The sequence below is a fragment of the Bison bison genome, unplaced genomic scaffold, assembly GCF_000754665.1.
Source record: "Bison bison bison isolate TAMUID 2011002044 unplaced genomic scaffold, Bison_UMD1.0 scf7180017864518, whole genome shotgun sequence".
NCBI classification, from domain to species: Eukaryota; Metazoa; Chordata; class Mammalia; order Artiodactyla; family Bovidae; genus Bison; species Bison bison.
Window position 1 is genome coordinate 6771717 of NW_011495071.1, and position 16016 is coordinate 6787732.

General features: G+C 44.1%; 1 protein-coding gene across 1 annotated transcript in view; it reads left to right on the forward strand.

Moving 5' to 3' along the window:
- Positions 1-16016, forward strand: part of CEP164 (centrosomal protein 164kDa) — a 72448-nt gene that overhangs the window by 6760 nt on the left and 49672 nt on the right. The window contains exons 2-4 of the mRNA XM_010830643.1: positions 1799-1901; positions 5593-5704; positions 14952-15162. Coding sequence (XP_010828945.1) covers positions 1820-1901; positions 5593-5704; positions 14952-15162 — 405 coding nt within the window. The 5' untranslated portion in view covers positions 1799-1819. The remainder of the gene's footprint in view (positions 1-1798; positions 1902-5592; positions 5705-14951; positions 15163-16016) is intronic.

Consider the following 16016-nt stretch of genomic DNA (forward strand, 5'->3'; position numbering starts at 1 on the left):
AAAAGAGATAGCGAAAGCTTCTGACATAGACATCAGTAGGGGGATGGAGAATGCCCCCACCTTGCTAGTCTATGCAAGGGGGTTATATACTTTTTTAAATTAGTTAACTACAATAAATCAAAAGAATGTCTCAAGATTGTAAAGATCTTACTAGACCCACTCCCATAATTTACATTTTAAAATAACAGGATGAGCCAGAAGGTTTTCAGGAAGGAGAAACTGTCCTCAAGCAGGATACATGGATATATAATTCTTAGTTACAGAGTTTAAACTGAGTTGTTTGTTGTGTAATCATCAGTTCCAGGCTTAAAGAAAAAAAAGTGTTTCAGGTGCCTAAGACTAAGGAATATAGAGAAAAAAAGGTGTTTGTCCTTTCTTCCTCCTTGAGAATTCCAGACCCCTATCTCCTCCTCAGGAACCCCGGGCTTCTATCAACCTGCCTAGGAGTTGACTCTCTTACGTTAAACCTAACATCACATCGTCCCTTGTGTCCGTCCCTTTTTCTCCACTCCCACTGCTTCTGTCCCAGTTAAGCCCTCATCATCTTTCCCACGGACTGTAGCCTCTTTAGTGATTTTCCTGACACTAGTCTCTCATCCGGAGAAGGCAATGGCACCCCACTCCAGTACTCTTGCCTGGAGAATCCCATGGACCGAGGAGCCTGGTAGGCTGCAGTCCATGGGGTCGTGAAGAGTCGGACACGGCTGAGCAACTTCACTTTCACTTTTCACTTTCATGCATTGGAGAAGGAAATGGCAACCCACTCCAGTGTTCTTGCCTGGAGAATCCCAGGGATGGGGGAGCCTGGTGGGCTGCCGTCTATGGGGTCGCACAGAGTCGGACATGACTGAGCAATTTAGCAGCAGCAGCAGCAGTCTCTCATCTCTCCAATCCGGCCAGGGCACTCCTGCCAAAGTTCTCATCTTGAAAAAAAAAACCACTCTGTGTCACTTTCTCCCACCAGAGCCCTCAGTGACTCCCCTGTGCTACAGGGCAGAGTCGAGGCCCTTCAGCATCATCCACCAAGCTCTCCACGACCATGACCAGGCCTGGCTTCCCCTCCGTACCTGCCATGCACGCTGGCATTGGCGCTGCATAATGCCTTGCCTCAAAGGCTGTTCCCTCTGCCTGGGTTCTTCTCTCTGCCCTCAGAACTCTTGTCAGCCTTCTGTACCCAGTTCCTTAACAAAGTCTTCCTTCATCCCTGCACTGGGAGTGTGTGACTTCTTTCTTAATACTCCCCAGAGCAGGATTTTTTTTTCCTCTTCTGCCTGCTACTTCTGGTGAAGCTGTGTGCCTGCCTCCACTAGACTGTAAGCCCCCTGACGGCTTCGCTGAGTGTCAGTAGGAATGTGCAAACAGGGCCATGTGTTGAGACAGCCTGAGCGCACTGGGGGACACTGGTGTATGGAGGTGTGTGTGCTGCTAGCTATTTTGGTGTTTAGGGTTTTCTAGCAGGGGTCATAGACTGTTAGTTGTTACTCGTCTTTGTGGGCAAATGTATGAAGTCAAACCCTTGAGAGAGTTGGATTTCCAGATCTTTTGTGGTCCATGGAGTCTTCAGCAAGGCTTTTGGGGAGGTGTGTCTCCAGGAACTTTCCCGGGTACAGAGCCTATAAGGCTTTTAAGTTCTGAGCTGTTGGTTCCCCGCTCCACTCTCCCCAGTCTCTGGAAAAAACCTCCTATCTGGCCCAGCTGGCCTGCAGGGGCTGGGCTACCCAGGTGCCCCAAGACCAGCTTCAACTTCTCCCCGTCTAAGCTGGGACACTGATTTTTCTCTTTGGGTTGGGGGATCTAGGCGTTGGAGCCCAGACTGATCATGGCCGGCCGACCCATCCGCATAGGAGACCAGCTGGTTCTGGAGGAAGACTATGATGAGAACTACATCCCCAGTGAGCATGGTAAGAGGCCCCGGAGGTGTTGTGATAGTTCTGTGAGGGCAGTTGCTTCTGATTTAATTTTCGTCCTTCTAGTGCAGAGGAGGGAATGTGCACAGGGCTGCTCAGTATATTTGAGTTAGATCCAGGGTTGGCAAACTATAGCCCATGGGCCTCACCTGGCCTGTAGCTCGCTTTTGTAAATAAAGTTTTATTAGAAAACGGCCACACTTACTTGTTTATGTGTTGTATATGGCTGCTTTCACACTGTAGGGGCAGTATTGAGTTGTTGTGACAAGAGACTGTACAGCCCACAGAGCCTAAAATATTTACTGTTTGGTCTTTTATGGAAAAAATTTGGTGACCTCGGGTCAGATCAGTGATTAATTTTAAATGAAAATATGGTTAAGAAGATACCATATAATACAGTATGTCCCGAGGCTAGGGGCAACTCAGTGTCTTAAAGTGTGTTAGTTGCTCAGTCTGTCTAACTCTTTGCAACCCATGGACTGTAGCCCTCCGGGCTCCTCTGTCCTGAAATTTTCCAGGCAAGAATATTGGAGTGGGTTGCCATGCCCTCCTCCAGGAGATCTTCCCAACCCAGGGATTGAACCCGGATCTCCTGCACTACAGGCGGACTCTTTACAGTCTGAGCCATCAGGAAGTGGTTGTGTTTTTTAAAACAACAATAGCATTATTAATAACAATAACAACAAAATTTATTGAGTGCTACCATGTGCCAGTCTCTCTACAAAAGAACTTTACGTGTTATTTCCTTTTCAACCCTCCTAGCAACTCCATGATTGAGGCACTATTATTATCCCATTTTACAGATGAGGAAACCAAGGCACCAAAAGGTTAAGTTACTTCCCAGTAGTCACACAGTACTATAGGGCAGTGAGGTTCCATACCCAGGTCTTCTAGTTCCAGGGCCCTCACTGTGAAACACTAGACTATTTTGATGGGTGAAGATTTCTTTGCGTTTCTCCTGAGTTGCAGACCTGGACACACAGATTTTGCTTATAGTGCAGATGGTTTGTGAGCCAGTTTGGGGGAAGAACTGTTGGATCTGTGGATCCCACATTAGGATAGCATAGGATTTGTTATAGCATAGGATTATTGTTTGCTTGCCACGTAGAAATTTAAATTAAAAAAAAGATTTTTTTTTGGCCACTCTGTGTGGCACATGGGATCTTAGTTCCCAACCAAGGACTGAACCTGCACCCCCTGCAATGGAAGCATGAGGTCTTAACCACAGGGTCGCCAGGGGAGTCCCGCCATGTAGAGATTTTTAATCTTTGTGTTACATTTATAAGTCAGTTCTCATATGGCCCCTGAATTTTGATCATAGTTAGAAAAGCTCCCCTGCTCTCAGGTTTTCCTTGGGTTCGTCTCCACACTGTTCACTGAATAGCTCATCCTTTGCCCGCTGGTTGAGTGCCGCGTGTGTGTATGAGGGTCTACTTTCTCTCCTGTTCTTTGAGGCTGTCTGTTCATACAGAGCTGTGCTCTGAATTACTGAGGCTCGGTTATAAGCCTTCCAGTGTCTAGTAAGGCTGAAGTGCCCTTCTTCTTTTTTTTTTAAAGTTTTTTTGGTTATCTTGTCTGCTTTATCTCCCCATGGACTTTATAATCACCCTGTCTTTCTGGGGAGGGCTGTGTATTGGGGAACTGTTAGTAGAAAAAAATTAGAGAAAATTGTGTTAAATTTATTAATGAGACTGCAGAGGATTGCCATCTCTGTGCAGTTAAGTTATGCATCCAGGTCAACCTGGCGGTTCCTATCAAAGAACATCTATTCCTTTCCGTTTGCATCTTTTTTTGTTTTCTTCACGGGTAACTGGAAGTTTTCTTCATTTTGATTTTGCACACTTCTTGCTCAGTTTGTTTGTTTGTTTGTTTGTTTGTTTTGGCTGTGCTATGTGGCATGTGGGATCTTAGTTCCTCAACCAGGGATTGAACCCACATCTCCTGCTTTGAAAGTATGGAGTCTTAACCACTGATCATCAGGGAAGTCCCCTCAGTTCATTTCTTAAATATTTTATTCTTTTTGGTTTGCTATTGTGAAAGGGGTCTAACTTTTTTTCAGGATTTTTCTTAAAAAACCTCTCTTCTGCTCAGTCACGTGCAGACATCCTGAGTTGGAGCCCCCGTTTTCTGTTCCTGGGCTTGCAGCCGCTTCCTAGTCTGCCTCCCTGCTTCTCCTCCTCCGCCTCCAGTCTGTGCTCCACTTAGCGCCAAAGTGAACTCGTAGTGTGAAGCTCTGCTTTTCATAATCTTCCTCATAATCTTGCATTGTACTCAGTGCCCTTAGTGGGATGTGCAGGACTCTGTATGACCCGGCCCTGCCTCCTGGCCAGGCTGACTCAGTGCCTGTCTTTCCCTCTGTTTACTGGTCACATGGCCTTTCTGACCATCCCCAGACAGGTCAGGCTGCTACGTGTTGCAGGCCCTTTGCATCTGCTCTTCTGCCCAAGAGCTCTTTTCTCGGTGTTTTGCACGCCTGGCTTCTTTGTTTCCCACAGAATTGGTTAAGCGTCACCATTCTGAGAGATTTTTGGACCACTCATTCTAAAGGAGTGCCCCTCTACCTCGACACTCTGTCTCATACCTCACTCACTGCCTTCATTATGTTTATCAGAAGCTTTAATTCCTTGTCTATTTTTCTGTTTATGTCATTACTGGCTGTTTCTTCTACCAGCATGTCAGCTCCATTTCTCTTGTAGTCTTGGCACATGGTGACTGGCACATAGAAGGCACTCAGAAGATATTTGTGAAATTAACGAACACACAGTCCTTGGCTAGCTACATTTCAGCTGGTCCTTTTTGCCTTTCCTAGTCCCTGGGTATGTCAGCGTCCAAAATCCTCCACTGAAATGACCCACAAAGTGAAAGTCATTCAGCTGTGTCTGACTTTTTGCAACCCCATGGACTACAGAGTCCATGGAATTCTCCAAGCCAGAATACTGGAGTGGATAGCCTTTCCCTTCTCCGGGGAATCTTCCCAAACCAGGGATTGAACCCAGGTCTCCTGCATTGCAGGCGGATTCTTTACCATTTGAGCCACAAGGGAAGCCCAGGAATACTGGAGTGGGTAGCCTATCCCTTCTCCAGTGGATCTTCCTGACCCAGGAATCAAACGGGTCTCCTGCATTGCAGGCGGATTCTTTACCAGCTGAGCTACCAGGGAAGCCCAAAAAGGACAGGATAAAGGGTAGAGGTGAACAGCCAGATGAAGAGGTACATAGGGCAAGACCTGAGAGGGTTCCAATTACTGGAGCTCCTGTCCTGGTGGAGCTGGGATGTGACACTCTACTGGCACGTGGAAGTGTTGGGAGCTCTCTGAACCCAAGTTTAGGGATTTTTATGGAGGCTTCATCATGTAGGTATGATCGCCTACTAACTCATTTTATAGCCCCTCCCTAGAGAATGGAGGCAATGAGACTGAAAGTTCCAAGCTTCTAATCATGACTGGTCTTCCTGGTGACCAGGTTGCACCCAGGAGCCCACCCAGAGTTGCCTCATTGGGACGGAAGACCCTCCCATCGCTCAGGAAATTGCACAAGATGTAGGAGCTCAGAGTCAGGAACTGGGGCCAGAGACCAATATATCTCTCTCATTATCTCCCAAGACTGATTGTGATTTTTCCTTCTTTGTACCCACCCCCTCCTATCCCACCTCTCTTACCTTGACACCTCCCTGCCCCTCCTTGCAGAAATTCTTGAATTTGCCAGAGAGATTGGCATTGATCCGATAAAGGAACCACAGCTGATGTGGCTGGCGCGGGAGGGCATTGTGGCCCCACTGCCTGTGGAGTGGAAACCATGGTGAGTTCAGCATGGGTGTGGCCCTCTGGCTTGACCTGTGTGGCAGAGGGAGGAGATCAGCTTTAACTGGCTACCTTTTTTTTTTTTAATGTTCATTTTTATTCATTTATTTGGCTGTATCAGGTCTTAGTTGTGAGTCTTTAATCTTAGTTGTGGCATGTGGGATCCGGTTCCTTGACCAGGGATTGAACCTGGGCTCCTCGCATTGGGAGCATGGAGTCTTAGCCACTGGACTACCAGGGAAATCCTTTGGCCACCTTTTGAAGCCTGTCCTGCATAGAATTGGAAACAGCAGTGGGCCATCCCTCTGCTGGGCTGCCTGATGCTTTGGGCTGGAGCCCAGATCACCTTTCTTTTTTTCCCCAAAGAATGTTCAAACTACTGCACAATTACACTCATTTCATATGCTAGCAAAGTAATGCTCAAAATTCTCCAAGCTAGGCTTCAGCAGTACATGAACCAAGAACTTCCACATGTTCAAACTGGATTTAGAAAAGGCAGAGGAACCAGAGATCAAATTGCCAACATCTGTTGGATCATAGAAAAGGTAAGGGAATTCAGAAAAAAAAACTGCTTCCTTGACTACACTAAAACCTTTGACTGTGTGGATCACAAAAAACTGTGGAAAATTCTTAGAGATGGGAATACCAGACCGCCTCACCTGCCTCCTGAGAAACCTGTGTGCAGTTCAAGAAGCAACAATTAGAACTGGACATGGGACTATGGACTGGTCCCAAATTGGAAAAGGAGTGCGTCAAGGCTGTATATTGTCACCCTGCTTGTTCAACTTCCATGCAGAGTACATCATGCGAAACGCCGGGCTGGATGAAGCACAAGCTGTAATCAAGGTTGCCAGGAGAAATATCAATAACCTCAGATATGCAGATGACACCACTCTTATGGCAGAAAGCAAAGAGGAACTAAAGAGCCTCTTGATGAAAGTGAAAGAGGAGAGTGAAAAAGCTGGTTTGAAATTCAGCATTCAAAAAAAGAAGATCATGGCATCCAGTCCCATCAGTTCAGTCCAGTCGCTCAGTCGTGTCCGACTCTTTGCGACCCCATGGACTGCAGCACGCCAGTCCTCCCTGCGCATCACCAACTCCCAGCGCTTACTCAAATTCATGTCCATTGCGTTGGTAATGCCATCCAACCATCTCATCCTCTGTCGACCCCTTCTCCTCCCGCCTTCAATCTTTCCCAGCATCAGGGTCTTTTCCAATGAGTCACTTCTTCGCATCAGCTGACCAAAGTATTGGAGCTTCAGCGTCAGTCCTTCCAGTGAATATTCAGGACTGATTTCCTTTAGGATTGACTGGTTTGATCTCCTTGCAGTCCAAGGGACTCTCAGCACCACAGTTCAGGAGCATGAATTCTTCGACACTCAGCTTTCTTTATAGTCCAATTCTCACATCCATACATGACCACTGGAAAAACCATAGCTTTGACTAGATGGACTTCTGTTGGCAGTGTAATGTCTCTGCTTTTTAATATGCTGTGTAGGTTGGTCATAGCTTTTCTTCCAAGGAGCAAGCGTCTTTTAATTTCATGGCTGCAATCACCATCTGCAGTGATTTTGGAGCCCCAGAAAACAGTCTCTCACAGTTTCCATTGTTTCCCCATCTATTTCTCATGAAGTGATGGGACTGGATGCCATGATCTTAGTTTTCTGAATGTTGAGTTTTAAGCCAACTTTTTCACTCTCCTCTTTCTCTCTCATCAAGAGGCTCTTTAGTTCTTCGCTTTCTGCCATAAGTGTGATGTCATCTGCATATCTGAGGTTATTGATATTTCTCCCAGCAATCTTGATTCCAGCTTGTGCTTCATCCAGCTTGGCATTTCAAATGATGTACTCTGCATACAAGTTAAATAAGCAGGGTGACAATATACAGCCTTGACGTACTCCTTTCCCAATTTGGAACCAGTCTGTTGTTCCATGTACAATTCTAACTGTTGCTTTTTGACCTGCATACAGATTTCTCAAGAGGCAGGTCAGGTGGTCTGGCATTCCCATCTCTTTAAGAATTTTCCACAGTTTATTGTGATCCACACAGTCAAAGGCTTTGGCATGGTCAATAAAGCAAAAGTAGATTTTTTTTGGAACTCACTCATTTTTTCGATGATCCAGCAGATGTCGGTCCCATCATTTCATGGTAAATAGATGAGGAAACAATGGGAACAGTGAGAGACTTTATTTTCTTGGGTTCCAAAATCACTGCAGATGGTGACTGCAGCCATGAAATTAAAAGATGCTTGCTCCTTGGAAGAAAAGCTATGCCAAATCTCAACAGTGTGTTAAAAAGAAGAGACATTACTTTGCTGACAAAGGTCTGTATAGTCAAAGCTATGGTTTTTCCAGTAGTCATGTACAGATGTGACAGTTGGACCATAAAGAAGGCTGAGCACTGAAGAATTGATGCTTTCGAACTGTGACATTGGAGAAGAACTGTGATGTTGGAGAGTCCTGTGGACTGCAAGGAGATCAAACCAGTCAATCCTAAAGGAAATCAACCCTGAATATTCACTGGAAGGACTGATGCTGAAGCTCCTGTACTCTGGCCACCTGATGTGAGGAACTGACTCATTAGAAAAGACCCTGATGCTGGGAAAGATTGAAGGCAGGAGGAGAAGGGGCAATATGGCTGGATGGCTGGATGGCATCACCGACTCAATGGACATGAGTTTCAGCAAACTCCGAGAGATGGTGGACAGGGAAGCCTGGTGTGCTGCAGTCCATGGAGTTGCAGAGTTGGACACGACCGAGCGACTGAACAACAGCAGCCAGGTTACCTTTCTGGTCCCGGAGGGTCTCAGCACAGACTTCCAGGGTCCCAGGATCTCAGCTGCTGCCCTGCATCAAGCTTTCGAGCGCCATCATCTGTTTCAGCACACGGAGGAGGTGTCACTGTTATTCTTTGCTGACTGAGATGGAGAGTGACGATACTGGGACCTCGTCAGCGTGTCCAGAGTGGATGCTGGCGTTGGAGAGGTTTGCGTGCGGTGACACAGACTGGCAGCGGTTTCTGTCTCCCTGGACTGCCCAGCCCTGAACTTGTGTGACCTGTTCATGAGCGGGTCCATGTTTGCAGTTTCAGTTTGAGCTCTGAATTGTGAGGAACAGGCATTCACTTAGGTCATCTCGGGTGAACAGAGGTTGACGGTGAGGATCAGACTGGCTGAGGTGGCGCAGCCGCTGCCATCCACCTCTGTCTCCCCCCCGCCTCCCCACCAAACCAGGATTTTCACTCTTGGAGACCCAGCTCTGTCTTCCTCGTGTACACAGAGCTCTCTCCATGCTGCCTCCCTACAGTAAGTCACCTGAGTTTTGTACCAAAGAGTGGGATTTCCTTTGTCCCACACTAGCCCTCAGATGTCCCGGAGGGGTGGTGTCTTCTGCTGGGATTGTGCAGTCGTGTGTACAGGGTGTGATGATTCTCTTCTTTCCTGAACCACTGAATGCATTGGCTATGTTTCAAAATGACTGCAATTGTAGCCTCACTCATTGCCGCTTCAGAGGCCTAATCCTTCCAGCTTCTTGCGTGGCAGGTTCCCTGTTCTCTGGACCTTTTTAGCTGCTTTTCCTTGGACCTCCTCCAGTTCATGACATCTTTCTTGTAGGAAAGCCGTCAGCGCTGTGCATGGTATTCCAGGCGCTGGGGCTTCATGGTTGTGTTTGTAGGGTAGTGGTTTCTGTTGGTCTCCAGTATCCATCGTGTTAGCCACATTTGCCTCATCATTAATCTCTTTATTCTTTTTCTTTCTTTTTTTTTTTTAATGTATTTATTTGGCTGTGCTGGGTCTTAGTTGTGGCACGTAGAATCTTTAGTCTTCGTTGGGGCACGTGGGATCTTTCTTGCTACATGCGAGCTCTTAGCTGTGGCATGTGGGGTCTAGTTCCCTGACCAGGAATTGAACCCAGGCCCCCTGCACTGGGAGCATGGAGTCTTAGCCAGTGGACCACCAGGGAAGTCCCAGATCTGAAATATTCTCACCACAAAAGAAAAATGGTGACTATGGAGGTAGTAGAGGTGTTAACTAACCCTGCTGTGGTGGTCATTTCATAGTAAAGAAGTTTATCAAATCATCATGCTGTATACTGAAAAAATTATCTCATTTCTATAAACTTATTTCTACTTCCTACTTAAAAAAAAAAAGAAACTTATGTATATGTGTCTGCTTTTACCCTTACACTCCCCAATCCTATGAGTAATTGCTGTCACTTGGGGAGTTCCTTCCGGGTCTGGATTCTCTGTTGTTTTCCATTGGTCTCTTTGTCTACCTTTACACAGATACCATGCTGTCTGGGTTACTGTAGCTTTATTATACATCTTAATGTCATTTAGCAGAGAAAGCAATGGCACCCCACTCCAGTACTCTTGCCTGGAGAATCCCATGAACAGAGGAGCCTGGTAGGCTGCAGTCCATGGGGTCGCTAGGAGTCGGACACAACTGAATGACTTCACTTTCACTTTTCACTTTCATGCATTGGAGAAGGAAATGGCAACCCGCTCCAGTGTTCTTGCCTGGAGAATCCCAGGGACGGGGGAGCCTGGTGGGCTGCCGTCTATGGGGTCGCACAGAGTCGGACACGACTGAAGCGACTTAGCAGCAGCAGCAGCAATGTCATTTAGAGTAAATTCTGCAACTTTGTTCTCCATTTTCAAAGTTGTATTCTAGGTCCCTTGCATTTCTGTATGAATTTTAGAATCAGCTTGTCAATTTCTATAAAAAATCCTGTTTAGGGTTTTGACTGAAATTGCACTGAGTCTATAAATCAGTTTGAGAGGACTGACATCTTAAACAATATTGAGTTTTCCAACCCATGAACACAGTCTGTTTCCATTTATTTAGGCTTTCTTTAATATTGCTAAGAAATCTTTTCTAGTTTCTAGTTTATACATCTTGCCCATATTTTGTCAGATTTATCTCCTTTTTTGATGCTTCTGTAAATGGTATCTTGTATTTATTTTTGTTACCGAAGTATAGTTGATTTATGATGTATTAATTCTGTACAGCAAAGTGATTCAGTTATAAATATACATCCATTCTTTTTAATATTCTTTTCCATTATGTTTATAAATGTTATCTTTTAAAATGTCAATTTCCAAGTGTTGGTTGCATTCATATAAAATAGAATTGATTTTTGTATACTGATCTTCTAGCCTGCAACCTTGCTAAACTTATGTTAGTTCTAGTAGCTTTTTTTGTAGATTCTATAGAATTTTCTACATAGATAGTATGTCTTCTGGGAAGACGTTTTTTCATGTTCTTTTCTAACCTGGATATCTTATATTTCTATTTCTTGCCTTATTACACTGCCTGGAACCTTTAATACAGTTGAATAGAAATGGTGACGATGAACATTTTAGGCTTATTTCTGATCTTAAGGGGAAGAATTTCCCATAAGTCTTTCACCACTGAGTGTGATGTTAGCCAGTGTTAACTGTAGGGTTTTCTAAATGTCCTGTGTCAGGATAAGAAGTTCCCTTGCATTCCTAGCTTGTTGAGAGTTTAAATCCAAAATGGATATTGAATTTTGTCAAATGTTTTTTTCTGCATCTATATATGCATCTGCATATACAGAAGAATCATGATTTTTCTATATTGGTCTGTTAATACGGTCAATTATATTGATTGACTTTCAGTTGTTAAACTGACCTTACTTTCTTGGGGTAAACTGCTTGATAATGGTTACATATTATTGCATTTCATTTATTAAAATTTTGTTAAGTATCTTTTCTCCAAAATAATAGCTTGAAGGAGATGAGATGGAGATGGGTATTTTTTGAATTATTGATTTCCAATTTTATTTGTTCATTATATCTATTCTCTGTTACATGCTGTTACAGAATTCTTTTCTGGTTCAGTAATTGATCCTGCTTACCTAAATGTTTTATGTGTGCTTGAAAAGAATGTGGTCTCTCGTTTTTTAGAATGAAGTATAGTGATTTACATTTTTGTGTTAATTTCTGGTATACAGCAAAATGATTCAGTTATGTATATATGTATATGTGTGTGTGTGTATTTATATATATATAAGAAATATTTTTTTATGTCCTTTTCCATTATGGTTTACTACAGAATATTGAATACAGTTCCTTGAGCTAAACAGTAGGACCTTGTTGTATCTGTTAATACCAAACTAATTTGTCTGTGAGTCTGTTTTTTTCTTAAATGTCCTTTTTATCAAGCATGCTAAATGTGTTGATCTTCCCGTGTCTTGAGTAATTGTTGTCTGGTCTCGCTGTTCCCCACCCAGGGGTTGATCCAGGGCCCTGACTGTGAAAGTGCCGAGTTCCACCCACTGGACCACAAGGGAATTTCCTGGTCTCACTCCTGAATAATGGTTTAGTTGCATGCAGATCTGTCAAACAGCCCTTTGACAATATTGTATGTTGTGTACCATTATCTTCTGTCTGCTGGGTTTGCTAATAAGACATGTTTTTTGGCTTTATTAGTTGTTGCTCTGTAGGTAATCAATTTTTCCCCCCTCTGGTTGTTTTCATTATTTTGTTTTTAATCTTTGGTGTCCTGTAATTTCACTACAGTATATCTAGGTGTGGATTCACTTTTATTTACTGTGTACAGGAATTGGAATGCTTTCTTGCTCTGAGGACTCATGTCTATTTAATTTTGAAAACTTCTCAACCATTATCACTTTCTTTTCTAGAACTCTTACTATAAATGTATTAGACCTAGTTATTTTTATCCACTATGTCTCTTAACTTCTGTTTCATATTTTAAAAATGACTTTATATATTTTTTTAGCATATATATTTCCCAATTCACTATTTGTTTCTTCTATAGCAAATCTGCTGCTTAATCAACGTGTTATTTTTTGTTTGTTTGTTTTGAACTTAATGACTACGAATTCCTACAAGTTCTCTTATTTTCTTTTTTTTTTTTTTAATTTTATTTTTCATTTTGGCTGCAGTGGGTCTTTGCTGTGGCATGTCCGCTTCTCTAGTTGTGGTGTGTGAGTTTAGTTGGGGCGTGTGGGATCTTAGTTCCCTGGCCAGGGATTGAGCCCAGGCCCCCGGCATTAGGAGTGTGGAGTCTTAACCACTGGACCACCAGGGAAGTCCTCTTACGTTCTTTACGATATGTGTAGGTTTATTTATTTATTTTTAGAGAGTTCTGTTCTTTCATTATGGATTCTCTTCCTTTTCTCCCTCCAGTAATTTTAAATACTGTTGTTTTTCAGTCTTCTTTTTGTTGTCTACTCCCAGTCCTTCTTTTCATTGTGTTACTGATTCTCCCTCAAGGTGAAGTGTTTCCTCACATGGTGTGTAATTATTTATTGTGCATTTTGTGAATTCACTTTCTGCAGAAGTTTATTTTCTGTGAGTGTCTCATTCCTGGGTTGTTGAGTAGCCTTATAGGGATTTCTGCCAAGGATTCTTTAGTGCTTTAGGACTAAATTTTTACATTAATTTCCTGGACCTGGCATTTTCTTACCACATTTTGGACTCTATCTACATATGTCTTGGGGTTTCAGTTTTTCATTAAATTTTATTTTGCCCCCTAGAACCTGGAGTGGGCAATGTGCTTCCTCGTGGCCCACTAGGGCTTTCTATTCATGGTGAGAACAGCCTGAAGAGCCCCAGAAATATCTAGGGTCTAAGTTTTAGTTTCCAAACTTACGACGCCCTAAGGCCACATTTTGTTCCAGATTGGCATTTAAACTCAAGTTCCCTGGGCCTATATCCAGGTCAGATCCTGTCAGTTCATGCACTTATTACTCAGATTTCATGCTTGCTTTCTGTTTCTGGCCTCTGAGAATTTCTCTTTCTGTTGGCTATGTGAATAACGCTGCTGTGAACATCGGTGTACAAATAACCTGTTTGAATTTCTGCTTTCAATTTTTTTGAGTGTACACCCAGGGGTAGAATTGCTGGTTTATATGGTAATTCAGATTTCTAATATCATGCTATATCTTTAAACTTTATCTTTATTTCTGACTGCACTGGGTCTTCGTTGCTGGGCGCAGGCATTTGGTTGCAGAGAGCAGGGGCCACTCGAGCTGTGGCGCGCAGGCTTCGCGTTGCGGTGGCGTCTCTTGCTGCGGAGCATGGGCGTTAGGGTGCGGGGCTTCAGTAGGTGTGGCACACGGGCTTAGCTGTTCTGTGGCGTGTGCGATCTTCCTGGACCAGGGATTGAACCCGTGTCCCCTGCATTGGCAGGCCGATTCTTAACCACTGGACCACAATTCTAACTTTTTGAGGACCTGTCGCACTGTTGCTCACTTTGGCTATACTGTTGTACGTTCCCACCAGGAGTGTACAAGAGTTCCAGTTTCTCTGCATCCTCGCCAGCGCTTGTCATTTTCTGCTCTTTTGATAATAGTTGTGTTAATGGGTGTGAAGTGGCACTTCATGGTGGTTTTAATTTTCTTTTCCTTAATGTTGAGTGATGTTGAACATCTTCTCGTGTGCTTCTTGGCCAAGACAAGGTCCAGTTTCATAAGGAGCCTGATTAGAATTGTATTGGATTTATATATTAATTTGAGGATTACTGTCATGTTTACAGATTTGAATCCTATTCAGGAACACGGGGTGTCTTACCAGTTGTTCCCCCCTGCCCCGAATTTTCAGTGGAACTTTATGAAGGTCTTGCACACACTGTTTATTCCTGGGTATTTTATCTTTCACATTGATTGCTATTGTGATGGGTTTTTTCCTATTAGCTGTCCTAATGGATTACTGATAATGGTGGATGGGATGAATGACTTATTTTAGACTTATTTTCGCCATACTGAAACAGATTCTTGAGGCCCACCTACATTATTTTCTTTTATTGTTGATTAACTGCACTAACTTGGATTGTTGCCTCTTATGTATTTCTGAAAATCAGAACTTTCACAACATATCTTTTTTCTTTAGATCATTTATGAAAATATAAAGCAACATCTATCCTAGAATTTATCTCCAAGACATCATAGTGTTTGTATTTATCCATCTGAAATCAAGTTTCCCTTCTTTAGTCTAGCATGAATTCTCAGGAAACCTAATGATTAAATATCTCCATGTGAGAAGTCCTTAATATCCTAATTGGTTGTTTCTAACCTAACTCCTTATTCTTAGCCAAATCTAGCCAATTTTGTGTTAATTCTTCTCTTCTTTTTCCTCTCTCCCTCGTTCCCTCTCCCCACAATTCTTCCCTCTTCTCTGCTTCCTTGTTGTTTTTCTTTTTTGCTGGGTAGCTTTGGACCTGAGCAGGGACTAACTTGTGACCTCTACTCATCCCCCAGCCAGGACATCACAGGTGATATTTACTATTTCAACTTTGCCAACGGGCAGTCCACATGGGACCACCCCTGTGATGAACACTATCGGAACCTGGTGATCCAAGAGCGGGGCAAGCTGTCTACTCCTGGGGCCACTAAGAAGAAAGAAAAGAAAAAGAAAAAGGAAAAGGAAAAGAAAGACAAGAAGGATAAAGAGACCTCCAAGAGTCCCCTGGTGAGTTAGTGGGTGCCAGCTCCCAGAGAGACCAGGCCTGAAACCTGAGGGGGTATTGGGAACCTCTGGCTGTTTACAGCTGGGAGATTAAGACCAACAACAGTAGTAATTTTGTGATAGTACATCATCTGAATTGTATCTGTTTTCTGGCAGATTTTCCTTTTAGCTTCTAGAACTAGTGCTTACTATTGCTAAGCAGTTTCTGCCCCCCTCCCTATTGGGAGGCATATATAACATAATAGTGTCAGTGAGCGAGGGCCCGACTGGGGACAGGGTTTTGCAGTTGTCCGAGAATTGATGCTGTCTGCCTCTATGGAGAGTCGGGTCACAGAGAGCAGTTGGCGGAGGCCAGAGAGCCTGGAGGAGCAAGTGCGTCCCCTCTCCTTTCCAAGCCAGGCCTGCCCCGGGTGGATTCATCGTGCGTCTTAGTGGTGCAAATTCCTGGATGTCTGATGGGCCATAATTCGGTTGTCAGAACACCAGTGGCTTCAGGATCCAAAGAGAAACGTCTGAGGCTTTACCTGCCCCCGTGGATGGTCTTTGCAGCCGGCGTCCTTGGTTCGCGGTAGACACCGACGTTTGATTGCATGCCCTTACCTTATTCCCCAAGCAGCTTTTTCACTCAAGACTTGAAAGTGCTCTTTCCCATTACTGTCCTGTGTCCCTCCTCCAGGTGTGAGGCAGGTGGGCCACGCTGAGGAGAGGGAGGGGCTTGGGAACCCAGTTCAGCCAGGCGGGAAGCACTGGGAATACCTTCTCAGTGGTCGGGTTGATTTGCTCTCTTATTTATGGTCTTTATTTCCCACCGGCGCCTGTGCTTACTTCTCAGCAAAAATTCCCCCATTTGCCTTCCT